This window comes from Lepisosteus platostomus, chromosome 6, assembly GCF_059453375.1.
Source record: "Lepisosteus platostomus isolate fLepPlt1 chromosome 6, fLepPlt1.hap1, whole genome shotgun sequence".
In the NCBI taxonomy this organism is placed as follows: domain Eukaryota; kingdom Metazoa; phylum Chordata; class Actinopteri; order Semionotiformes; family Lepisosteidae; genus Lepisosteus; species Lepisosteus platostomus.
In genome coordinates, this window is record NC_142616.1 from 45,555,298 (window position 1) to 45,578,816 (window position 23,519).

General features: G+C 44.1%; 1 protein-coding gene across 6 annotated transcripts in view; it reads right to left on the reverse strand.

The window, feature by feature from the left end:
* LOC148661804 (uncharacterized) overlaps positions 1 to 23,519 on the reverse strand; it is an 85,971-nt gene that overhangs the window by 37,847 nt on the left and 24,605 nt on the right. For 5 of the 6 annotated variants that reach the window (XM_088636118.1, XM_088636116.1, XM_088636117.1 and 2 more), the window contains exons 3-5: positions 22,897 to 23,014; positions 20,646 to 21,186; positions 19,209 to 19,745 (exon numbers count right to left, since the gene is read on the reverse strand). In XM_088636118.1, the coding sequence (XP_088492244.1) occupies positions 19,209 to 19,745; positions 20,646 to 21,186; positions 22,897 to 23,014 (1,196 nt within the window). The remainder of the gene's footprint in view (positions 1 to 19,208; positions 19,746 to 20,645; positions 21,187 to 22,896; positions 23,015 to 23,519) is intronic. The other variant, XM_088636120.1, reaches the window with a different exon arrangement.

Consider the following 23,519-nt stretch of genomic DNA (forward strand, 5'->3'; position numbering starts at 1 on the left):
TCCGTGTGTGCATTGCTGAGTTACCCCGCTGGGTTGGTTTTCTAATTGCCATCAAAGAATCATTTTGTGACTTACTGCTACAATTAATAATTGTCCCAGTAAATGCACAAAGCCCCTGTTGGTTATCTGTAACGTACAGTTCTTTCCTGACCCTATGCGGACGACACAATCTGAAGAAGTGGGAAACACTAGGAAAAAGTCATGCAGGGATACGGGGCTGAAAACAGGGGGGGGCGTGTCCAAAGTGCGCTGGTGCACGGGGAAGGTGGGCCGAGGCAAACAATCCAAAAGTAATCCATAGAGGGAATCCAAAAACACAAGAAAGTCCATAGCCAGGTGATCCATCCAAACAAGGAATTAAAAACACGAACCGGGTCGGAACCAGCGGACAAGGAACAGGAAGAGAGGTTAAAACCTTAACGGGACCAGGCGCTTCCAGGTCCCGGACTCGCACGGTGCAGAAACCAGATGCAGAGCCAGGCTGAACGTCAGTGCCTGGCTTTTAAGGTGGACTGGGAAAAGGGGTCAGGTGCACAGAATTAAGTCTGAAGTGAAAGGGCTGGAGCACCCTTAAGGAGGAGGGACGATAATCGTGACATTATACCCACTTTTGAAGGTCACGAGGTCCTGAGACATTGTTGTTTTCAAACCAAAACAGGTTAGATGTCCCTTGTATTTTTAAAACATTAACCTTACATGTTCACATTTGTTCTCGAGAATTCATGCAGGAACCAGCATTGGAAACATATATTATGAATAACATCCGCTTGAACAGATGATAAGTCACACTCACATGAGAAGCTGACCATCACTTACAGTAGCTTATCATAACACCTGGAGCATGTATAACCAAGGTAGGAGACATCATCTAAATCTAGGCTTTACACATTGGGAAGTTCACTGTCAATATCTGATACCTCTGTAGTCGGCAGATTTTGGGGAGAGGTCACTTCCTTTCTTTTGACGTTACCTTTGACTCATTCATGCTACCTGCCAGACATGATCCAGCTACCCAGCAGCAGCATTAGACCGGTTCCTTTTCCCAGCCCCCCGATGAACCACAACAACTGTGATGGGCACCTACTGTACCAGGGTGGTTTGGAGGTCTGTTCCATTAAAGGCGAACTCAACTACCTGTACCCCTTCAAGGCTTACTTGTTTCTTGGACTTTACTATCCAATTCAACAGTGCAGCACCTGAAGGCATCCACGACCTCAAGTTTGGTCTTAAATTGTCTGGTTCTAAACAGTACAGTGTTAAGTCACCAAGATGCACTATGGCCTCCTCGGGAACTTGCAGGAAAACTGTTTGATTAGGCAGCTGCGTTGTGGTAGCTGTATCATGTGGTGTACTGACCAGCCATTTACTTCCCACCTGCTCTCCATGGGGGTTCACTAACCTCCCTCTGCTCGTTCTAGTAGCTTTACACCTTTCAATGGTGGATCATTTAGACACAGCCAATGGATAGTATTGGTAACCATACCCATCGCAAGATTTGGAACCAAATTCAATCTTGGATCGCCTTCTGGGTGAGCCATGAGCCATGGGGTGGTTAACGTCACATGGTCCTCTACTGATAAGAGTGGGATGAAGTGGGTTCAGATTTAACCCTGTTGCATAGGAAGTTACCTGTAGGGTTTTCCCTAGGTTTTCCAGCTTTTGCTGCTGTTGATACAGCCTGTCACTACCCTCTGCCATCACCTTCTGCATGTTTGACACCTGCCTTCTTGGGGCAGTCAGGGTGAGAGTGCCAATAGCAAAAAAACCTATCAAAAATAGAAAACGCACAACAGTGGTGGCAGCAATCAGTCCTCCCAAAAGTATTTTAGGGTGGCTGATCCCAGTCATCTCTTCTTGAGTGGCTGTTGCCTGGCAGAGCATGTACATATGGCATCCTGGGCAACAACATCCTGGAAATCTGGGGAGATCTGATGCAGCTGCTGATGCTGCTCCTCCGTTTCCAGGGCATCTGCTTTTCCGATCTGTTCATGCCTGTTTATAATCGTTCGATGGGGGTGGGTGTAGGACACCTGCTCGCTTCCTCCTTCCCTCGCTAGGGGGTCAGGGAACTGCCCCAGCACTGGGATAACTAGTTCACAGTCTTTGAACTCACTATCACTCACCAGGCCCGTGTCAGCTCGGGCGGGGATTCTGACACCCCTCTTTGCCATGTTCTGCACTGGGAGGCGGGTGGCTTGACCATCCAGCTCCAGTCTGGGTGTACCACAGCTGGAAGAAAACCTGCTCAACTTTCATTCTCTGTTCCTTCATGGGGACTGGGTGTGTTGGAAACCCTGCCATCGAGGCAGGAACAATCAGGTCAATCTCACTATCTACCTGGCAGGCCTGAGGAATAATGTTACCTGACTGCAGGTTCCCTGGGTCACAGCAGAGGAGATTGGCATCTGAGATCAGATGTGTCTACAGCACAGTAGCTCCAGTGTCCAGCTGGGCCCCCTGTCTAACCTCTGAATGTTGCATCGGGGTCACCTGGCGGTGGCTCTGTGACAGCTCAAACAGATCTTCACTAGTAGAGGACTTTTCAGAGCTAAGGCTACATCACCAACCTGCTCTCCTGCCATCTGGATCCCTTCCACCACTGCGGGGTGGTGGTCCGGACCCCACTTGGGTGCCAGGGTGAACAGGGAAAGCTCGTTTTTATCACCAGAGGGGGAGATCTGCTCCTCTTTAGGGATGTAAAAGGGGCATGCTTTACCTGGTGGATCAGCTTTAGGCTGCTTGGAGCACCGCTCCTGTGGCAGGGAGGCTGTTGGGACCTTGGCCGGGGCAGGACTTCCCTGTATATCAGGGAAACAAGAAAATATTTTTATTTCTTGTCCATAGGGAACAGAAGGAATCTCCGCATGGGCTACTGTGTTCGGTGGGCACTGTGTGAGCACATTATACCTCTTGGCCCCCCTTTCCTTCTGTACAAAAGGCTTAGGAGACTTGACCTGTTCCCACAATTTCCATTGCTGGCGATCCACCAAAGGTTCCACTCTGAGTCGCATGCCCTTTTCTTTTTCTACCCGTTTGAGCTTGCCATATAAACCCAATGACATCAAACACATTTCAACCTCAGTGTCAATCAGTGCCTCACTGTGGAAGATGTCTCCCATGGCAACCTTGAGATAAAAGCGTCTGGCTTTTCTTCTCCATTTTAACTTCCCCAGAAGTCTAGAGCCTGCCTGCTCTCTGACTTCAGGGGTGGGGTCAGTACTCGGTTGGGAGTGGCTGACCTTGTCCAGGCAGGAACCCTTCTGCTCAATCAGATAGACTGAGGAAGCGGGTCTCCACCTCCTCCAGTGGAGAGGGGTGTGGCCCGCTCTCCTGAGGTGGAGAGTTTTAGCTCATTCACGTTTCCGGCAGCCTTGGGGAGCATTTGTCCCTGTCCAAATAAAGCCTGTTCAAGCCTGGCCAGGCCGGTGACTATCGCATCCTCTTGCTTAGCCTTTTTGATAGCTTTCTCTAGCCCTATCCCTCCCCCGTTGTTCTCACGGCATGTAGGCATGCTGGGTGCAGTCCTTAGCTGGCTCAGAAGCTTCCGCTCCTTCGATCAGGAGGGAATTAACCCTGCTGGCTCTGACAGCGAACACAGTCAATTTAACAGCTTTTTTTTTTTCAATTTAACAGACTTTGGATCCCATACTCCCAGGCTTTTTGCGCTAATCTCCTAATATCAGTCATTTTCATCGTCTGTGCATCTGTATGCATTAAGATCATTTTTCTGACTGACGGGTGGAGATTGGCAATGAATAAGCCCTTGAAATTTGCGTTCTCTTCGCAACCCTCATAATTTCGCCCTGCAAAATAAGTTCATCTAAGTCTCTCGTAATATTCGCGGGATGACTTGGCTCTCTCGTTCTTAATATGATGGGCAGCAATCGGGTCAATAAAAGTACTGTATTCTTGGATCAGTGCTTGGCACAGCTCCTCAAAGTCATTACAGACCTCTTTTCTCTGCCTAGCTATCCACTATGTACGGCTTTGCTGGTAGTTTTTCTGACCAGCAACACTTTCTCCTGTTCTGTGGTGTCTGGCATAAACTGCAGTGTGTACCTGAGGTCATGAATATAACTCTCGAAATTATTCCCTGACACTGTGGGGTCAAATCTCTCTATGTCCTTTGTTAGCTGTCTCAGCGAGTGGAGGTTTATTTTCCTAGCTTCTCCGCTGACGGAGAGATGGCAGAGATTGTGGTCCAGGGGCACACGCCTTAATTGACTCGGCTCTCTAACCCACAATGACCCAGTTACAGATCCCAGCTGGGAGATCTCTCTCTCAGGCGAAGCCCTTAGCTCCCAGGTCACCTCCCCTGCTTGGCGGTGAGGAACGCCTGTGCTGCAGTTGCTGTGCTGCCCCGCAGGGCAAGTCTTTATCCTCATGGACACACAACAAGTCCTTGTGCATTTTATGGTTACGTTCGTATAAACTCTCCAATTCCCTTTCTTTTTCATGCAGGCTAGCCTCTAGCCTTCTCTGAGCCCTCTCAGTGATAGCTTTCTCAATGGACAAATCCTCTAGTTTCGCTGAAACCTCTTTGAGTTCGCTTTCACATTTTTCAGTTTCTTTCTTTCTCTCCCTGATTATGTCTAATTACTCAACTCGCTCAGTCCTATATCTCTCATGTTTACCCTGAAGCTTCTGGAACGTCTATAACTCAGATAAGGTCAATTCAAGCTGTTTAGCGAGGTTTAAATCGAAATTAGATTCGACATGTATTGTGTTCATGGAACCTACTGCACTAAGCTGGTTCATTACCTTGGCTACCAGGTCTACATGAAATTTTTCAACTTTGTTAAAATTCAATTTCTCAATACTGTGCCAGTAGTCAGGATTGTCGTTGCTAGAGAGAGTGCTTATTAACGACTCTAATTCAGACTTTTTAACAACCATTGTTATTACTCAGGAAAAGTATAACTTTTAAGTACAAAATCACAGTTCTACCACAGAACACCACAATATCAAATATGCAATCAACCCGGAAGATCGCAAAAGGTCACCAAAATCAAGCACTGTAGCTTAAAGAGCAAGGGGAACTTTTTTTCGGCTTTCAGCACACTGTATTGTCATGCACGGAAGCCACATTGCTTTTTTTTCTACTGAATTATTCCGCTTGATCGACTTATTTCAATATGAGCCATCCTCACATGGTGCACCAATAAATGTAGGGGTTTTGTGCATTTACTTGGACAATTATTAATTGTAGCAGTAAGTCACAAAATGATTCTTTGATGGCTATTAGAAACTGACCTTGCAGGATACCTCAGCAATGCACACACACAGATACTAATACACAAGAATACATTTATTAACATATAAAATGTGCATATAAACATAACAGATCTTATAGTGAGGGTTAGCAGATTATAAAAGGTATATATTCAATAACGAAGAGTTACAAATACCAAGAAGGACATACATTCAGTATACAGTACCACTCGTTTATACAGTTTCGTAAATGAACTTTGATTACAACTTCTACACTAGATACTCAAAGGCAACACTCATAAGAATTAAATTGCTATCAACTGGCGTTGAGGTAACAATTGAATTCTCGAGCTGTAATGCAGAATGTTGTGTTGAATACTCATCCAATCTCTGTGGATTCAGATCTCCCGTGGACACAAGGGAACAGCGGCAGGCCCAGTCCTCTGTCCTCTGGCCCAGTGCCAAGCATTGCTGGTTCGGCATGAGGTGTGGGAGAAGGAGGGAGAGATTTCTGCTGTGACGCGCTAGCAGTGGTCTCTCTGAAGACCGGCAAGTCACTCCTGGCTTAACTAGCAGAGATTGTGCACATGGAAAGTGACTGCGGGTCCAAGCAAGTCATACTCTTTAGACGGGAAGAAGACTGGTTCGTTAACGATGCGGCACTAGTCCTGAATCCTGAGATTCAGCTGTCCACAGTTCCGACCGTAGTTCACTCGTTGATCAGGCGGGCGTTCGTGGTGGGTACTGGCGGTTCATGAGGTTTGCTGCTGGGCTAACCTCGGGCGGAACTTTTGGTTACGCGCGGGTGACCTCCATTCTCGACTCTTAGAACAAAGTAAAGTCCTGGCACTTGGACACACTGGCCGTTACATGATTGTCTGAGATGAGTCTGAGAATGTCCTGAGAAGCCCTTTTCTGGGGCCTGTGCTGCCTGTTTTATCTGGAGGAACTACGGTCGTTCATTGGTTGAATGTTCCATGGGCATTCGAGACCCACTTGGCGTTACCCTGCCCTACCAGTTCCTGATTGGCTGAGGTGGAGGATGAGTAACCATGCTCTCTGACATTAGGGTCGTAAACAACCTGGGATGCGACTCTCCCAAGGAACCTCCCAGACAGTAAGGCGCCAGAGATTACCATTTATTATGGTGGCTGGTGAATATCATCTTTGGGAGTTGTTCCTTATAAGGAAACTCTATCAGCTAGAAAAACACCTTAAATGTTAACCAAATGGAATGGCCTATCTGTATCCAGCACCACTGAGATGAGGGAGAGAGAGACTGGCAAGGGAGCAGCAAACTTAATTCCTGTATTTTTAATAAGCCCTGCCGCTACATTGTATATCCTAGCATTTTGTTTGCTTCTTTATTGCATCCCTGCATTGTGTCATGTAAATGACTTGTCAACATAGACATAAAAGACATAAATATATTCATATGTAACCTTTATACATTTAGTGTTTCATATTTTGTATATTTAGTTTTTGCTACCTGCATGCAAAACCCTGCACCAACCTACAGTACATATTATTCATCATATAATTTTATGTGTTTGCTCAATCTTGAATTTAATCTAAATAATTTTGCATTTCCTTTGTAGGCCTGTTTATCCTTCCACTTTAGTATCATCTATGAACATAACTACTTTGCAGCTGTACCAAAAATCTATATCAGTAATATACTATAAATTATTACCCATTATCTGTACCTTTGTTTTGTATCCATCAACCGGTTCCCAATCTGAAAATGCACATTACTTTGAAATCTAACTGCCTAGAGTTTGAGAATTATTAATAAGAGGAACTTTATCCAAATTATTTTGAAAATCTAAAAACACTACATCACATGCTATTGAATGCTACTGATCTTGCTTAAGTTATGTTATCTGGCCAGAGAATGGAGTGGGTATTTATTTAATGTGATACCTGACAATGATTAGCCATTTCTCAAAGCCATTTCTGTAATCTCCTCTAATTAATGAGAGGGTTTATCCATAGTTGGGCCACTATCTTTTAGCAGGTGGAAACCAGATGTCCTGGATAATTAAGAGAATTACTGTAGATTAACAATTTAAGAGCATCACATTGGATTACAAAGTTGATCAGACTGTGTTCAAAAGACCTATACCCATGTATCATAATCAGTACAGGTATTTAACACAGTACAAAAATACAACACAGCACCCACCTGGATAAAAGGAACACCTACTGTATTCAAGAATGCTGTTCATTGACTTAAGATCAGCATTTAACACCATCATACACATAAAACTTGCTACCAAGCTCAGGGCTCTGGGTCTAGATACTACCATCTGTAGCTGGATCCTAGACTTCCTCACCAGCAGACCCCAGACTGTCAGGACTGGCAACCTCACCTCCAACATGCTCACCCTTAACACTGGTGCCCCTCAAGGCTGTGTGCTCAGCCCACTGCTTTACTCTCTGTCTACCCACGACTGTACTGCCAAGTTCAGCACAAACACCATCATCAAGTATCCCAACGATACCGCAGATGTGGGCCTGATCACTGACAACGATAAGACAGCCTACAGAGAGGAGATAAAAAACTTGCAGACTGGTGCTGAACCAACAACCTATGTCTCAACATCAGCAAAACCAAAGAGCTGATCGTTGACTTCAGGAGACAAGGAAAAGCCCACTCCCTCCCATCATACTATGATCTCTCCTAACTTCTTCCTGTACCCACAATGACTGTACTCCTACACCACTACTGAACGTAAGCCAAAATTGTGCTTAAAACTGTACTAGATGTACTAGTTAATAATCACTGTATTATTTTTGCACTGTTAGCTGTATTACTTTTACACTGTTTTTGTCCTCTTTGTATACTTTTCTCTGTTTGTGTATTTGCACAGTTTTTGACACTTTTGCACTGGCAACATACAGTACTGTTGTTTACACTGTTATTGTTATTGTATTTCTGTCTATTGTCCTGTCTGCTGTTCTATACTTTATATATACTGCACCTGAGAGAATAATGAAAAACACTTTTCACTATATTATGCACCTGTGTACTGTAAGTATAATGACAAATAAAGTTGAATGAATTGAATGAAGAATACCTCTACATTACATTGTGCGCAGAAAATGTTTTAGTTTTTTAATGAAAGATGACCACATTTCTTTTTCCTAATTAGAAGAAGGAGAACTCTATATAGGCTTACAGTATTTCCTTACTGTGTTCTGAAGTATAATCACATCTCTTTTAAATATTTGATGACATAGAACAATCTCCTCCTTTAGACAAAAGATGAATCATTCACCCTGTAAAAGCCTACTCCATTAAACTTATCTGTCACTGGGGGTTTTATAAGTATTTAAAATCAAAGTTCATAAAATCATTTTTTCTTTTCAATATGAAATCTATTCATCAATCCATTTTGTAACTGCTTTATCCAGTACAGGGTTATGGGGAAGCTGGAGCCCATCCCGGCAAGCAATGGGTACAAGGAGGGATACACCCTGGAACAGGGTACCAGTCCATCACAAGGCGCACACACAGAAACAGACACATACAAACGCACAACAAGAAGACAATTAACCTACCAGGATGTCATTGGACTGGGGAAGAAACTGGAGCACCTGGAGGAAACCCATGCAAGCATGGGCACAGCATACAAACTCCATGCATATAGCACACCAGAAACTGAACACAGGGCCCCATTTTGGATGTGCTGATTATAAAATGGATGGATGGAATTGTTGAATTAACCACAATTAAGTAAAGAAAGTTTTATTTTTCCCAAACAACAGGAAATGCATCCCCCCTTGAGAAAATGCATCCACTACAAAAATCAGAACCCCGCTTCGGGCTTCCAGCTCTTCTCACTCACAGCAGAACCAGAACCCACTGTCAGGTTCCCAACCACTCTCCCTGACTGCAGAACCAGAGCCTAGTGTTGGGTTTCTTGCAGCTCTCCCTGACACCACTGTAATGAAAAGGGATCTTCAGCATCTGGCCTCAAGCTTAGGCATTCAACTCCTGGTCGAATGCGGTTTACAGCAGCTGATGTTTGAGAGGAGGCCTGATCTCTGGGTAGGCCAGTAGCTGCAGTGTGAAGGAAGGACTGATGCTTTGAGGCTGATCTCCACTTTCCAAAAGACTGGAAATAGCTGTACTGTAGTTAAAAGGGATTTTGACTGCCACCATAAATACAAAAATAGCTACCAAATTGTAAGAACACTACCAGACAGTACATTTATACACATATTGTATAGATTCCAAAATAAACAGAAACTATTAAAATTCTCTGACCTACTCATCAACTAAATCTGTCTAAAGGATTTCCTCTACAGATCTATAAAATAAATATATAACTTGCCTTTCCTCTGGGCTGTTGTACAGAATTGTGAGTCCCTCTTTCCAAATTGGAATTCATTTTTACTGTTTTCCCTCCTTGTTTCACTTTAATTTCCCCTTCTTTCACAACATTGCCATTTTACCATAGCTTCACTGTGATTTATTACATGAACATAATGCTACAATATTGCTGGGTACAGTAACCACACATGTACAGATTTCCAATCATTATATCATCATGGTTTAATATATGAACGAATGGTGGAGGTTGTATACTTTACTAAAAAAATTGAAAGTGAATTTGCTTCTGGATTGGTGCTTTCAAAGCTTGTGTTTCCTCTTTAAAACTTTGTGTCTGCTTTTTCCAACTCAGACTGAAGCACAACTTAGAATCCAAAACTAGCGCTACAAAAACTCATGAAAAAAAGCATGTTTCAAAATGAGGTCATTCAATAGGTTAACTTGGGCTGGAATTAACAATCCACGAGCAGCACTTTAATGGCTGCTCCGTCCCCTTTGGTTATGCGCACACAAGGCGGACTGGGAACAGGGGCGGGACTTGGGGGAACCAGACTGTATATAAGGGGGCAGGGGCTGTGAAGTGGTTTCTTCCCTTCGGTGTCTGTGTTAGTGTAGGTACAGCGCTGTAATCCCTGTCCCTGTTTGTGTACCTTTCCCCGGTTCCGGTCATTAAATGTGTTGTTTAACCCCTTTTCCTGAGTTCTACGCCTGCTGCATTCCATACCAAACACAACGTTCGTTACAATAATGTCATGTCACGTCATTTGCCAAGCCACTTTATACCATACAGTGTCGCGGGAAGCAAGAGCCTATCCAGCAAGCAACGAGGGCAAGGCAGGGTTCATCCTGGATTGGGGGCCAGTCCATCGCAGGGCAAGTGCAAGCCAATCATACAAGGGGACAATTGGGAGTGCCACGACCACGTCACTGAGCGGACCTGGCAAAAAGGGCAGGAGTTCGCCCCTCAACCCAAGTCCGTGAAGGCTATCTGTGCTCTGTGGGAGGCCTTAAAGGGGAGGGATGGAGTGCTGCGCTGGGTGTGGCGGGTACCCTCCAGTGGTGAAGTCACCCTGTGGGGTGGTTCTCCGGGCGGTGCATGGGGCACTTCAGCTCTGCGAAAACCCTCAGGCAACTCCAGGGCCACTTCTATTGGGGTCTCTGCGACTGCGACTGGGACGTGGAGTGTTTTTGATGGACGTGTGTGGTCTGCGTGGCTCAGAAGTGCCCTTCCCAGGTGGAAGGGCATTGCATTCTGTGCAATGAGGCGCGCAGCCGGTCCTGGTGGTGGTTTTACAATTTTTTTGGTAGAAATTAAGGACTATTTTACTAAGTGGCTGGAGGCTTACTCCCTCCTGGATCAGAGTGTGACCACCGTGCCCGAGGCCCTGTTGAAGGGAATGTTCACCAGGCTGGGAGTACGGAGGGCTCCTTAGCGATCAGGGGCATAACTTAGAGTCCCAGGTGTTCGCGGGGGTGTGCCAGAGCCTGGGGATAAAGAAAACACGGACCACCCTGCTGCATCCCCAGAGCGATGGGTTGGTGTAGCGTTTTAATCGGACGCTCTCCACCCAACTGGCCACCTTGGTGGACGACTGGGACCGCCACTTCCCCCTCGCTCTCTGGGGCGTACCGGACCACTGTGCAGGAGTCCACCGGGTGCATCCCGAGCTCGCGCATGCTGGGCTGGGAGCTGCGTTCTCCCCCGGTGGATCTGGCATTCAGTTCGCCACATGGAGGAGAGCTGGCACAGCCAGCCAGGCCAGATTACGAGTGGGACTTACAGCAGCAGATGCTGAGAGTATACAGCTTTGCCCGAAGCCGCCTGACAAGCGGGGGTATGGCACGGCAGTACTACGATCTGCACTACGCCCCCTTCAGACCAGGGGACCTTATCTGGGTCTACAGCCTGTGGTGCCATAAGAGCCTCATCCCGAAGGTGCTGCCCTCATGGAAGGGACCCGGGTAGGTCCTGGAGACCGTGGGAAACGTCTGCTACCATGTCCGGCTAGGGAAGCGGGGGAGGGTGGTCCTGCACCAGGACCGCCAGGCTCCCTTGAGGCCTTGTGAGCCCGGGGAGCAGCCAGTTCCCTGGCCCGGGGGGGGCGAGGTAGTGGACCACCACTCTTCCCCGACGCAGAGAGCGAGTTTGCTGGGCACTATGGAGGCTGGAGGATTTTGTATGTGGCCTCGCTGGGTTATTCAACGTCAGCGGGATGCCAGACATCTCAGGTGGGGGAAAGTGTGGTAATCTCGCCCGACGTTGCAGCCGAAGAGTGCCCGGCTGAGGTGTGCAGTGAGTGGCAGGATGGGAAGAGGAGCCAAAGGGGGACTAAGGGCTACTGGCCAGCGCGGGTTGACCATCTGGTGCAGTTGCACATTGTTGTGGGCTGTTGGGTTGCCATATAAATAGTTATCCCCGGTTTACACCCTTTTATACTTGTACCAACTTAACCACCCTATACCAATGTACTGTACCTGTACCCCAAGTGACCTTAGTGTGTTATAGCCTGGTTACGCTGTCAGAAATAAAGAGCAGTTTCCATTCTAAAAAGAGCCTGAATTCTTGTTTATATCCTTGCCAACCCCCTCTCGCTACAATATAAAATGTGGATTTATCTCGGCATTTGCTTACAAATGGTTTTTGGGTTGGACCTATATTTGTGCTGCAAGGGCGTCTCACAGCCCTTTAAGGTTGCAAAGTGGACATAGTAACAGGGGTAAATCTCTTGAGCCAATTGTCCAGTCTAGACACATCTTTCATGCTTCAGAGTGCTGTCACTGGAAAAGCTCTATTACATTCGAATCTCAATGGTGATATTCTTCTTAGTTTACATCAATGAAATAATGTTGAGGAACATCATCTTATTTTTTAATTCACTACCCTCTTGTATAAGAAAAATAGGGTTATAGTTTTCCCCAAAGTGTATTGTTTTTGCCTGACCATGCAATCAGAGCAACCTTGACACTTTGGTGGTAATCCTTCACACATTTTTGCAACATATCACCTGCAGTGATGCTTGCAGGCAGCTGATAATGACCACACACAAACACTTTCAGTGGAAGCAGCTGCTCTTTGAATGAAGTCTTGAATTCCTCTAAGTCCTCCCTAAGAGCCTGTCTCTGGGAGACAGGCGTGGTGAAAGGACACTTACCTGTGTCCAAAGTGACACCTGTCCAACCCAACAGAACAGCGAGAAAGCCATCTCCCCCAATATCTTCTCTCAAATTAGGGTAGCACTCCCTTACTCCTACCCTGGGCAATCCCAGCCCTCTCCTCTCTACTGTGTTCCCTTTACTTTACAGTGCTTGTCTGCCTCTCTTAGCTCCTTTCCTCTTCCTTCTCTCTTTCTCTCATCTCTTGTGCCATTGTACTGCTGTTTCTGTTGTTCTAAGTACTGCTGTGGAAATGTCCCCCTGTGACCTTGAACAGTGTGGCATAGACCTGGCTGGCTCCTGCCGGAGCTCTCTCTCCCTTTCTCTTTCCTCTGCTTCTACCTTCTACTTTCTCTCTCCCTCACCTCTTTAGTGGGGTTGCGTAAGATACTGTATGCAATTCCTCTTTTGCTCTCTCCTCCCTCTTCTCAGATTTAATAAAGATATCGCAGTGCTTTAGAAACAGCTGGGACTACATCAAACGTGGTTAAATTAACAGTGTCAAATCCAGGCTGTTCAAAAGTTTTCAAGTATTACGTGGTGGTGTTGATCACCCTGTCCACTCTCCTCTGACCTTAGGATGCTGTGGGGACCACACAGTGGAGTTGGTCACTCTGTCCACTCCTCCAATGAACCTCACAATAATCAGGAAAAGTTTCAATGTCTGAAGGTGAAGTGTTTTGATTAGTAAAAATTCAATATTTTAACTCTGAAACTTAAATGCTGTGGTGAGTCCTGACATCTTAAAATTAACATCACCTAAGATAGTGAAATTGTCAGCCTCTACTGTACATAAGTATCTGTGTCAGGCTTTGATCGAAGCAAAAAGGTAATTTTGAGGTAGTGCGATGTGACGTACTGTAGGAGAAAAGACATTTATTTAGGAAAAAAGCCAGAGGCAAACCTGGAAGCAAGCAGGAAGAAAAGAGCAGATAGGATTGGTTCTGAGTGGAACTGGCTTCTCCCATGGATTAATGGGAAGGCATATACTGTAAGACCAGCTAGGAGGAAAAAGGTTTAAGTCTGTGTTTAGGCTCCAACTTGGGAGGAAGGACAGCAAGAGCTGTACTGAGATTTTGAGGGCTGTCAGAGATTTTTTTAAGTATAGAATTATTTTTGTTCTTAAGGTTTAAATGTATTTGAATTAAAGGTGTGCAGTTTTCTTTGCTTTAATATAGCTCTGTTGGGCATTTTTTTCTATTTTGTAACCAATTATGTGATTGAAATTATAATGGCATCCCATGTGGGTGTCTGAAGGCACAATTGTGTGCACTTAGTGATTAAGGGTAATGAATCACAGAAGGTGAGATATAGCAGACTAGATTTTTCTAGAACAATGTTACAAAATGAATTGGGGATAAAAGAAGTGGATGTGATTTTTTTCATTGCATTGCTTAAGGGAAATACTGTAAATGAAATGTGAGTTTCAGATCAGAATACTTAATCAGAATGGAAAAATGTTTTAAGTTCTTTCAAAAAAGGGGAGAATAAGATCTTGGTGATTCAGACAATATAAACAGGACAGTGTAAAAATGTTCAATTAAACAATGACTCAAGATGATTTAACAATATGTTACTTTTACAATATGTTAAAGTCTCATGTAAAAGTAATTGATGAAGATGGGATTTGGACTAAATCTGAAACACAGATGGTTCCGAATATAGAGAGTTGGAACATCTTCAGGATTTACACGTTTCCACTTGGTCAGCTTTTAAGATCACATGGCCTCAGCTTTCATTTGTATGCTGGCGATACTCAAATATACATCCATACCAAACCTGACACTGATTGCATCTCTGACATAAACATTTGGATAACTCAAAACTTCCTTCATCTTAACTGTGACAAGACTGAAGTCATGCCTATTGGCACCCCCTATCAACTTTGTAAAGCCAGTCCTGTAACCCTATCTGTAGAAGGTTCTCTACTTGAGCTTCAATCAAAATTGAAAAACCTTGGGGTTATATTCGATTCTGGCTTAACATTTGACCCACAAGTTCAGCATACTGTCAAAACATTTTTTTTCACCTCAGAAATATCGCTAGACTACGCCCTATGCTATCACTAAGTGTGGTTGAAAAGCTGATCAACACATTTGTGTTCTCTCAAATTGACTACTGTAATGCTCTACTTCCTGGGGTATCTAAATCTACTCTGTACAAACTGCAGTATGTCCAAAATTCAACAGCCAGAATCCTGACCAGGTCTAGTGCAAGTGTTCACATTACTCATATCCTGGAGTCCTTGCACTGGCTTCCAGTCAAATTCCGTGTAGACTTTAAAATGCTCATGCTCACCTATAAAGCTCTGCATGGCTTGGCACCTCAGTACCTGTCTGAACTATTATCGCCCTACACCCCACTTCGCAACCTTCACTCTTCTAATTCTGCTCTCCTTACTGTCCCCCAAGCCCATCTACATTGTATGGGTTACAGGGCCTTCTCCTGTTATGCCCCCAAGCTCTGGAACTCTCTCCCTAAGTATATCAGAGAGTCACCTTCTCTAAACTCCTTCAAATGCAGACTCAAAACCCTCTTCTTCAGAAAAGCCTTTACTTAACTGGTTCCATTCTTCACCCCTCTCCTTTTCTTAGTACCACCATCCACGGTCTCCTCTATATATTGTAATTGTGTTTTATCTTGTGTATTCTTCTTATTTATTGTTGTTGTCATCCTGTAAAGCGCTTTGAGAAGCCACCGTTAAAGGCGCTATATAAAATAAAGTTTATTATTATTATTATATTTCCTGCACAGACTGTATTACGTGGTAGGAGAGGGTTCAATATTTACCAAGGTCAGTCTAAGTTTGCTGGAGATGTGGGGAATTAGGGTATTTGGTGGCAGCTTACACAAAAATGTTTTGTGGGAAATATACTGTATGCAAGTTGAACATAAATGTTTTAATTACCTAGATACAAGATCATATAATCTGTGTGAAGACGTTTTACATTTATAAAAAAAAACTGTTTACAATCTTTCACTAATTGGGTACAACAAGCAGATTATCAACAAGAGATCATAGGCCTGAGAAGGAAGTAAGAGAGAGGAGGGTGTAGAGGGTGTAGAAGAACAGGTAATTCTTATATGAAACTCAAATGACAGTACAGTACTTTCTGCTATAGAGTAGAGAGAGGTAATGGAATCTGAGACTGAAGAGGAAGAAGAATGAATTAAAGAAGAATGAATTGGAAATAAAGAGATTACAGAGGCAGACATAAGGGTAAGTAGATTAGTGAACTGATACTAAATTCAGATGGAGAAATAAGTTTGAGAGAAATAGAAAATACAATAAATGGTAAATTAAACTGGTGAACAGGAAGGAATCTAACATTCAAAGGAAAGGTGTTGAGATTAAACAAGTAGTGTTGACAATTTTATTGTTTCTCATGTGTACCCCTGGAAGTTAAATCTAAAGTTAATAAGAAGATCTTGTTATAGTTTGGGGGGGGGGTAGCAAACGGAGAGGTAAGAGCTACAGTTTATTGCAGTAGAGAAAAAGGTGCAAATGTGTGGCAGCACAGTTTTATCTGATTTTACAGGCTAGATCAAGAGCATTATACTGTACTTGATTAGCTATTTTATGGAGTCTTGGTTGTAAAGGTTAAGGTTATTTGAACTCCTATTAATTATTCCAGTGGCTTTTGAGAATCTGTGTCTGTATAAACTGTTTAAAAGTTTTTTTTATAACTTATTGACCGGGAAACTTAAGATTGTCTAATCATAAGATTTTACTTTCGCTTACACAGGAGAAGGGAAAGATATGGCCAGTCAGAAGGCTTTTAAATGGGAACATATAGAAGTGTGGGAGAATGTTACCCATCCTGTCCAGTTGAACCAGGACAGGCATGTATGGTGACTCATGGTGTCCTTCCCCCCAGTGGGGACACTACTGCACTGAAAACAAGGAACAAGAATGGCGAAGGGCCCCATTGTCAGATATAATGAATATGAAACCTACCATCATGTCTTCTTGGACTTCAAGAAAGAAAAAGTTTTCTGGACTTTGATAGACCTTTTTTATTGCTGTTTTAACACGTAATATTGACACTGAGCCTTTCCAACTGAGCCAAAAGAAACGTGGAAGCTAGTATGGATTGTAATCTGAGTATGTAAAGCATCCTTATGAAAAAAACATAAAAAAACATAAAATGCATAAAACTATAGCGACAGGGAGGCAGGCTTGCAGTTATTTTCATTAATGTGCCCATCATGCTTGTTCAGCTGAGTAATGCAGAGTATGTACCTTTAAGAAGCCCTTTTTAACAACAGAAATGAACTCTCTTTCCTCAGAAGGGCTGGAAGCAGTAATTATGTTTTCACAATAGGGTGTCAGGATGTGTCTGTGTGAAGTGGGCTATACTTCTGACTTCTTCAGTGCTGACTGCAGTGTGTTGTTTTATGTGTCAAACTGAATACAGCAACTTGAACTTGTTCCGAGAGTCTGTCTCCAAAGGCTGACTGTGCTGTACCTGTCTGTCAGCTTGTGCTAATGTGTTAATGTCTCAACACCCCTGTTCTTCTCCTCCCACACTGAACAACCTGCTAATGACTTGCAAAACTACTGCTAAACAGTCAAGGCGGCTCACAGAGCTCGACCTCTCTCCCAGCTCTCTTTTTTATACTCTTGTTCTATTTTAAACACAGAAATCACAGGGTCTAGGAAGTTAATCTGCAGTTTCCATGGAGACCATACAAGACTGGCTGCACTCCATATCTGATTCGCTGTTTTACATGGAAAAGAGAACATGAGCAAAGAGCCAGGTGGGATAGCGGGAGGGGCAGCTTTGTCCTCTGCAAACTGTCACAGGGACGGGCAGATCACCTGGCACACAGTCTACACTCACATACACATATAAACACTAAAACACTGTCATTAGGACAGTCCACATGGGTCCTAATGCCCCAGTATAGTGACGAGGACACTATACTGTAAACAGGCGCTGTCCTTCGGATGAGACGTAAAACTGAGATCCTGACTCTCTGTGGTCATTAAAAATCCCAGGGTGTTTCTCGAAAAGAGTAGGGGTGTAACCCATTTCCCATTGGCCCTTACCAATCATGGCATCCAAATCATCTGACAGACAGTCCACACAAACTCACACACACACTAAAAACTAACACACAGTCTCAGTATCATACATACAGGATCTCACACACAATCTCATTCACTCATTGTCTTGCACACAAATGGTTACACTCCTATGTTTGTGCGGGCTTTCCACTGACTCTAATTGTGTTTTTATTTACTATCCAAACTCCACTCAAATGAAACTTCACTTCCAAACCAATGTTTTGTCACTTTTAGAAGTAAGATGACATTTGGTTTTTATAAAGGAATTTACACTGTCACTGTAGTTTTTTCAGACCTTGTCCCCACACTGACAGTAATAAGTGCACACACAGCCAGCAGCATAATAACAGGACAATCAGGAGATATGCACTTTTTAAAAAAAAAAAAACGAAACTGGAAATGTAGTGAATGAATTTGTTTTCATTTAACTATCTTATCTGAAAGTGCTTTGCTTAATCACTGCCGTGCCACAGGGAAAGCGACCTGGGTATCATCTTGGAAACAGGGCTGTGCAGCAGGATTGGGAACCACAGCAGGTCTGACAGCTGGACACAGAAACTGCCTTTCCTGTACTCATGAGACAGACATCTCAAGCATCAGGCAGGAAGCCATATTACCAACATGAGGATAACAGTAGGTGGCACATGCTTCCTTTTTAACATTTTAAAAAAAGAGAGTTGCCTTACTATGTGATGACAGGACATGTTCATGTTAATGTAGTCTTGTTTGGCACAATGAGTCTGCATCAACCCATCACTCCCTGATTTTTAGTTTCCCTGTAACTCACACAGTGCAGAGCAAACCATGCTGTGCAGAAGTGACCAAAAGCCAGAACACGAATCTAGCCTTTTCCCTCCACCTAGTGGCACCTAGCCATCATAACATTAAAGCTATAAAGGAGTACTAAGTCTAAGTACTTGTGTTCTGTTTCTATACTTGTAAATTGCACAGTGCAGAACTGGTACAAAAGTAGATTAGAATTTTAGAAAGCTTACATAATTATTACCACCAGAGTGCATTACAACATACTGTATGAAGGTAAACAGAATGTTGCCTTCTGCCGGAAGACATCTAAGAGATATACTCCTAAACTGCTACAGATGTGCCTCAAACAATTGCACTACCTGAAGAAATCATAACTCCTCACTATTCTTTCCTCAGCACTCCATACTAAAGCCCCAAGCTCGATGGAAGAGCACTGGTAAGTGCATGCTGCTTCCTGTGTTATAACTGGTGATACCAACATGCATTATGTTGCAAATTCTGTGTTGTACAACATGTTGCAGAAAGGGGCTGTGGCGTGCAAGCAATTTAGTATAGACTTATTCATTTGCAAGTGGCTGTTAAATCCTGAAGAAGCTAGAGTTAATAGGGTTGAGGATGTTGCCTTTGGGTGCCTATGTAACAGGGTTTCTAAGCAGTATGAACACTGACCTGGAAGTAGTTTGCATGTTGAGCCATATGTCTCCTGACTTGAAAGTGGTGCCTGAGGTGCAGTCTTCCAGTCTGCTCTTCAGTGCTTCTCCAGACAGAGCTTTGGTGGAGTCTGAGCTACTGTGCATGCAGTCTTCAGTAGTGTCGGCAGTGTCCAAGTAGCTTGGTAGCTCACTCTGAGCCAAAGGGGCGAAGCTGAGTTCAATGAGACGTGCGCTCTGACAGATTCGGCCCTGGATCTCAGGTGTGAGGGTAGGGATATCAAATGTGAAGATGGGTTGACTGGAAGTCAGCAGTTCCTCGCTGTCTAGGCTGCTGTAGGAGGTGCCTTTGGCACGGTGAGACTCCATGATGCTTTCAAAGTGGCGACTGAAGGTGTCCAGACCATCTTCTGAGGGCCGCCGGGGTCCTGGTACAACAATAGGAGACTTGAGGGCTGGGTGGCTATCAGTCATAGTCTCTGTTGGGCTGCACAGGAGCAGAGCAGAGGGATAGGAATCAGACACACCACCCTCCAGCTGAGTTGTATTCAAAACCCTGAAAGGAATCGACACAGTTACCCCCAAAAACTACTTCACATGCAACAAGGACAATTGTAATACTGCTATTACAGACCTATACAGAGGAAAAAAAACTGGAGTAGTGCACCGTGGATACCTTTGATCTCTGAGCTGTGAGTAACCAAATGAGAAAGACCTGACCTGAATGAGCTCTTCCCCCTGACTGGGTTGGTTAAGGTTGCTGCTGGAAGAGGTGTTAGTGGGGCCAGCAGGGGGCGCTCACCCTGCGGTCCATGTGGGTCCTAATGCTCCAGTATAGTGACGGGGACACTATACTCTAAACAGGCACCGTCCTTCGGATGAGACGTAAAACCGAGGTTCTGACTCTCTGTGGTCATTAAAAATCCCAGGGCGTTTCTCGAAAAGAGTAGGGGTGTAACCCCGGTGTCCTGGCCACATTTCCCATTGGCCCTTAACAATCATGGCATCCAAATAATCCCCATCTATGAATTGGCTTCATTACTCTGTTCTCCTCCCCTATCAGAGCTGATGTGTGGTGAGCGTTCTGGCGCACTATGGCTGCCGTCACATCATCCAGGTGGATGCTGCACATTGGTGGTGGTGGAGGGGAGTCCCCATTACCTGTAAAGTGCTTTGAGTGGAGTGTCCAGAAAAGCGCTGTATAAGTGTAAGCAATTATTATTATTATTATTACTGCCTTTATTTGTGTTCTTTTGGATGACTCATTATTCTCACATATGCCACTATTCTGCAGCTTTGATTTTTAAAACAAAATACAAATTGTAATTCATAGACTAAAGTGGAAATTTGAAAACTGTTTTCAAAGTTGCTGCACTTCCCTAATGTGCCACGTCGTGGCTTCTGCATCAGTGGCACAATGTGATGGATATCAGTTTCACACTCCACACTTGCTCACCTGCGCAGTAGCAAGCTGAAAACTTCATCCTCCTCGGGGTTGGCGTTCTGACGCTTCCTGTCACCCTGCATCCGCACGCTGGCCCAGTCTGCCACCTCCTCTTCCTCTAATTCTTGCTCCTCCTCCCCATCTGTGCGCTCATACAATGGGCCCCCCATGGGGCTACTGTCAGTACCAGAGGTGCCCAGCACACTGCGGTTGCTGCCAAAGGCTGAATCGGCTTCCTCCTGCTCAGCCAACACCTCATCGATATTGGTCTCATGGTAGCAGCGCAGTGGCACAGCATCCAAATCTGTCTCTGAGTATTTTATTGTTCGTCGGATGATGCCAGTCTTGGGGGAGCGCCCTCCATCTGCAGGGGACGGGGTCACAAGTTCGACCTCTACATGCTGCACGTTGTGATTGGCCAGCTGCTGACACGTCACTCCCTGGCCCTTCCCAGGCAGGCCACGAGAAACAAAACACATAGGAAGCGATGTTGGAGGAGTGGGCACCAGAGGTGATACACTGGAGTCTCCACTAGAGGGCATTATAGAGGCCACTTTGATATCATGAAGAAGACATAAAAAAAGAAAGGGGTGAGACATCTATACATTTATTCACATAATAATGCAGCTACATAAATCATGTGTTTCTAAATTAGTATAGGGTGGGGGTAGTTTGTCTTTTATAAATTCTGTAGTGCAGTTTGACAGCTTTTGGCAGATGTTTTGAGGGTCTAAAGTGTTCTGCAGTAGTTTAGGTGGGTAGCTGCGTCAGCATGCGTAGGCTGCAAAGGAACAAGTACAGTAACATGTTTATTCCATGAGAAAGAAAAAAGAAAGAAAACACAACGTTTTGGCCTTGGAGCTCCATGGCCGAAACGTTGTGTTTTCTTCCTTCTCTTGTTCAGCATGGAATAAACCTATTACTAGGGCCTTCTCCTGCTATGCCCCCAAGCTCTGGAACTCCTTGCCCAAGGATATTAGAGAGTCACCTTCTCTAAACTCCTTCAAATCCAGACTCAAAACCCTCCTTTTCAGAAAAGCCTTTACTTAACTGGTTCCATTCTTCACCCCTCTGCTCTTCTTAATACCATCTTCCACGGTCTCCTCTATTGTTATTGTATTGTACTGTATTGTTGTAATTATAATTGTGTCCTGTCTTGTGAAATTTTCTTATTTATTGTTGTAGTCTTCTTATTTATTGTTATTGTCATCCTGTAAAGCGCTTTGAGAAGCCACCTTTAAAGGCGCTATATAAAATAAAGTTTATTATTATTATTATTATTATTATTATTATTATTACTTGTTCCTTTAAAGTTATCTGTGCTTCATACTGCAGAGAAACTGTACTGATTGCTTTCAGTCAGAGTCAGTGAACAGAACAGGATGCCTGCTTGTATCTCAGAGAGATGCGTCACAGACAGACATGACTAATTTCTAAAGGTAAACATGTTTAAAAGCAGCTCTGAATTAAACAGGAAACTGTTTAAACTAGGGTGGTACATGCAGGGTACTGTTTTCACTTTGCAGGTACTCTTCTTTCAGGGCAGCAGATGACTTAAGAAGACAAAAACACACTGCCACACCCACTAATAATGGGATTGCCTGAAATAACAAAGTAATACTGTACAACAAATCAGAGAACTACTGTACATGTTCCGATCTAAAATGTAAATATAAAATGGAGTCATTGTAGCAGGCAGTCATGGATAGAGGTGACAATTTTTTAGTTTCCCTGGTTCACGTTTTCTGTGAAGACATTTCTGTTACATCTTTGTGCACCAATGTGATAAAAAGATCTCTCCCATCATCCCAGTGGTAGAAAAACCATGGTGGGTGGGGGGGGGTTAACCTGTGATGGGCTTGTCTAGGGGTCTCCAGTCTTGATGCAGTATACTGTACTTTAAACCAGATTAGCACCAATCTTGTTCCTGATTTGGTCATTCGGTCATTGTTAGTTCTTTCTCCTTTTTAGTGAGGAGTAAAGGAACAACCTGTATTTATTGCTTTATTTATTTATTGTATTTATTGCTTTGCAGCAAGCACATGATGATGCAGCTACTGGCCATATGATTATGCAGCAATGGCAGGTGGGAGAGGTTCACATGCGCTCCTCACTTCCCTATTGTTGACACAGGGCTTGTGGTCACATTTTGTAATAATGAGAGGTCAAAAAGTTGAAAACTGTCAGGCAGATGCAAGTGAAAAAAAAATACACAGTGAAGTTAGGAGTCACTATGGACATGAGACTCTAGGTTTAAACTGACCTTGGCTCCCTGCGCTGGCACTGTCTTCAGATGTCGTCCCAAATAGAAACTCCCACTTCGCACGAGCAATCCTCTGAGAATGCAGGGAAGGACCCAATGAACCAGACACACTGTCTATCTGCAAAAGCAGCATAGAGCAGTCAGCAGTACAGACACAGAGACACACAGACATGTGGGCACAACACAGAGTTCAGAGGTCTGAGACAAGGCATCAGTGCACACACAACAGACACACAAAGAAACACACAGACACAGATACAGATACACAGACAACAGTACACTTTCAAAATCACTGAATCCAAAATTAGACTTGTTTCCTTGATCTTCCTTAAATTCCTTAGATCTACAGCCATTTGGATAAAGACCTGTTCTCATTTTTAAATGTACTTCCATGTAGTTTCCATTTGTATCCTCTGATTCACATTTCACAGATGATTCTGAAGAAGTAGGTTTAGACTTTGTCAATGACATTTAGGGTTGAATACTTGGATTCCCTCCTACAAGTAGTCCCCTCATAGTCTTTCATGTTCAGACTATAGTTATTTTCCTTCAGCCTGTCAGAATAGGACATGTCTTTAAACCATGGACTGTATCTGGTTGTTCTTCTGCGGACTGATCTCAGA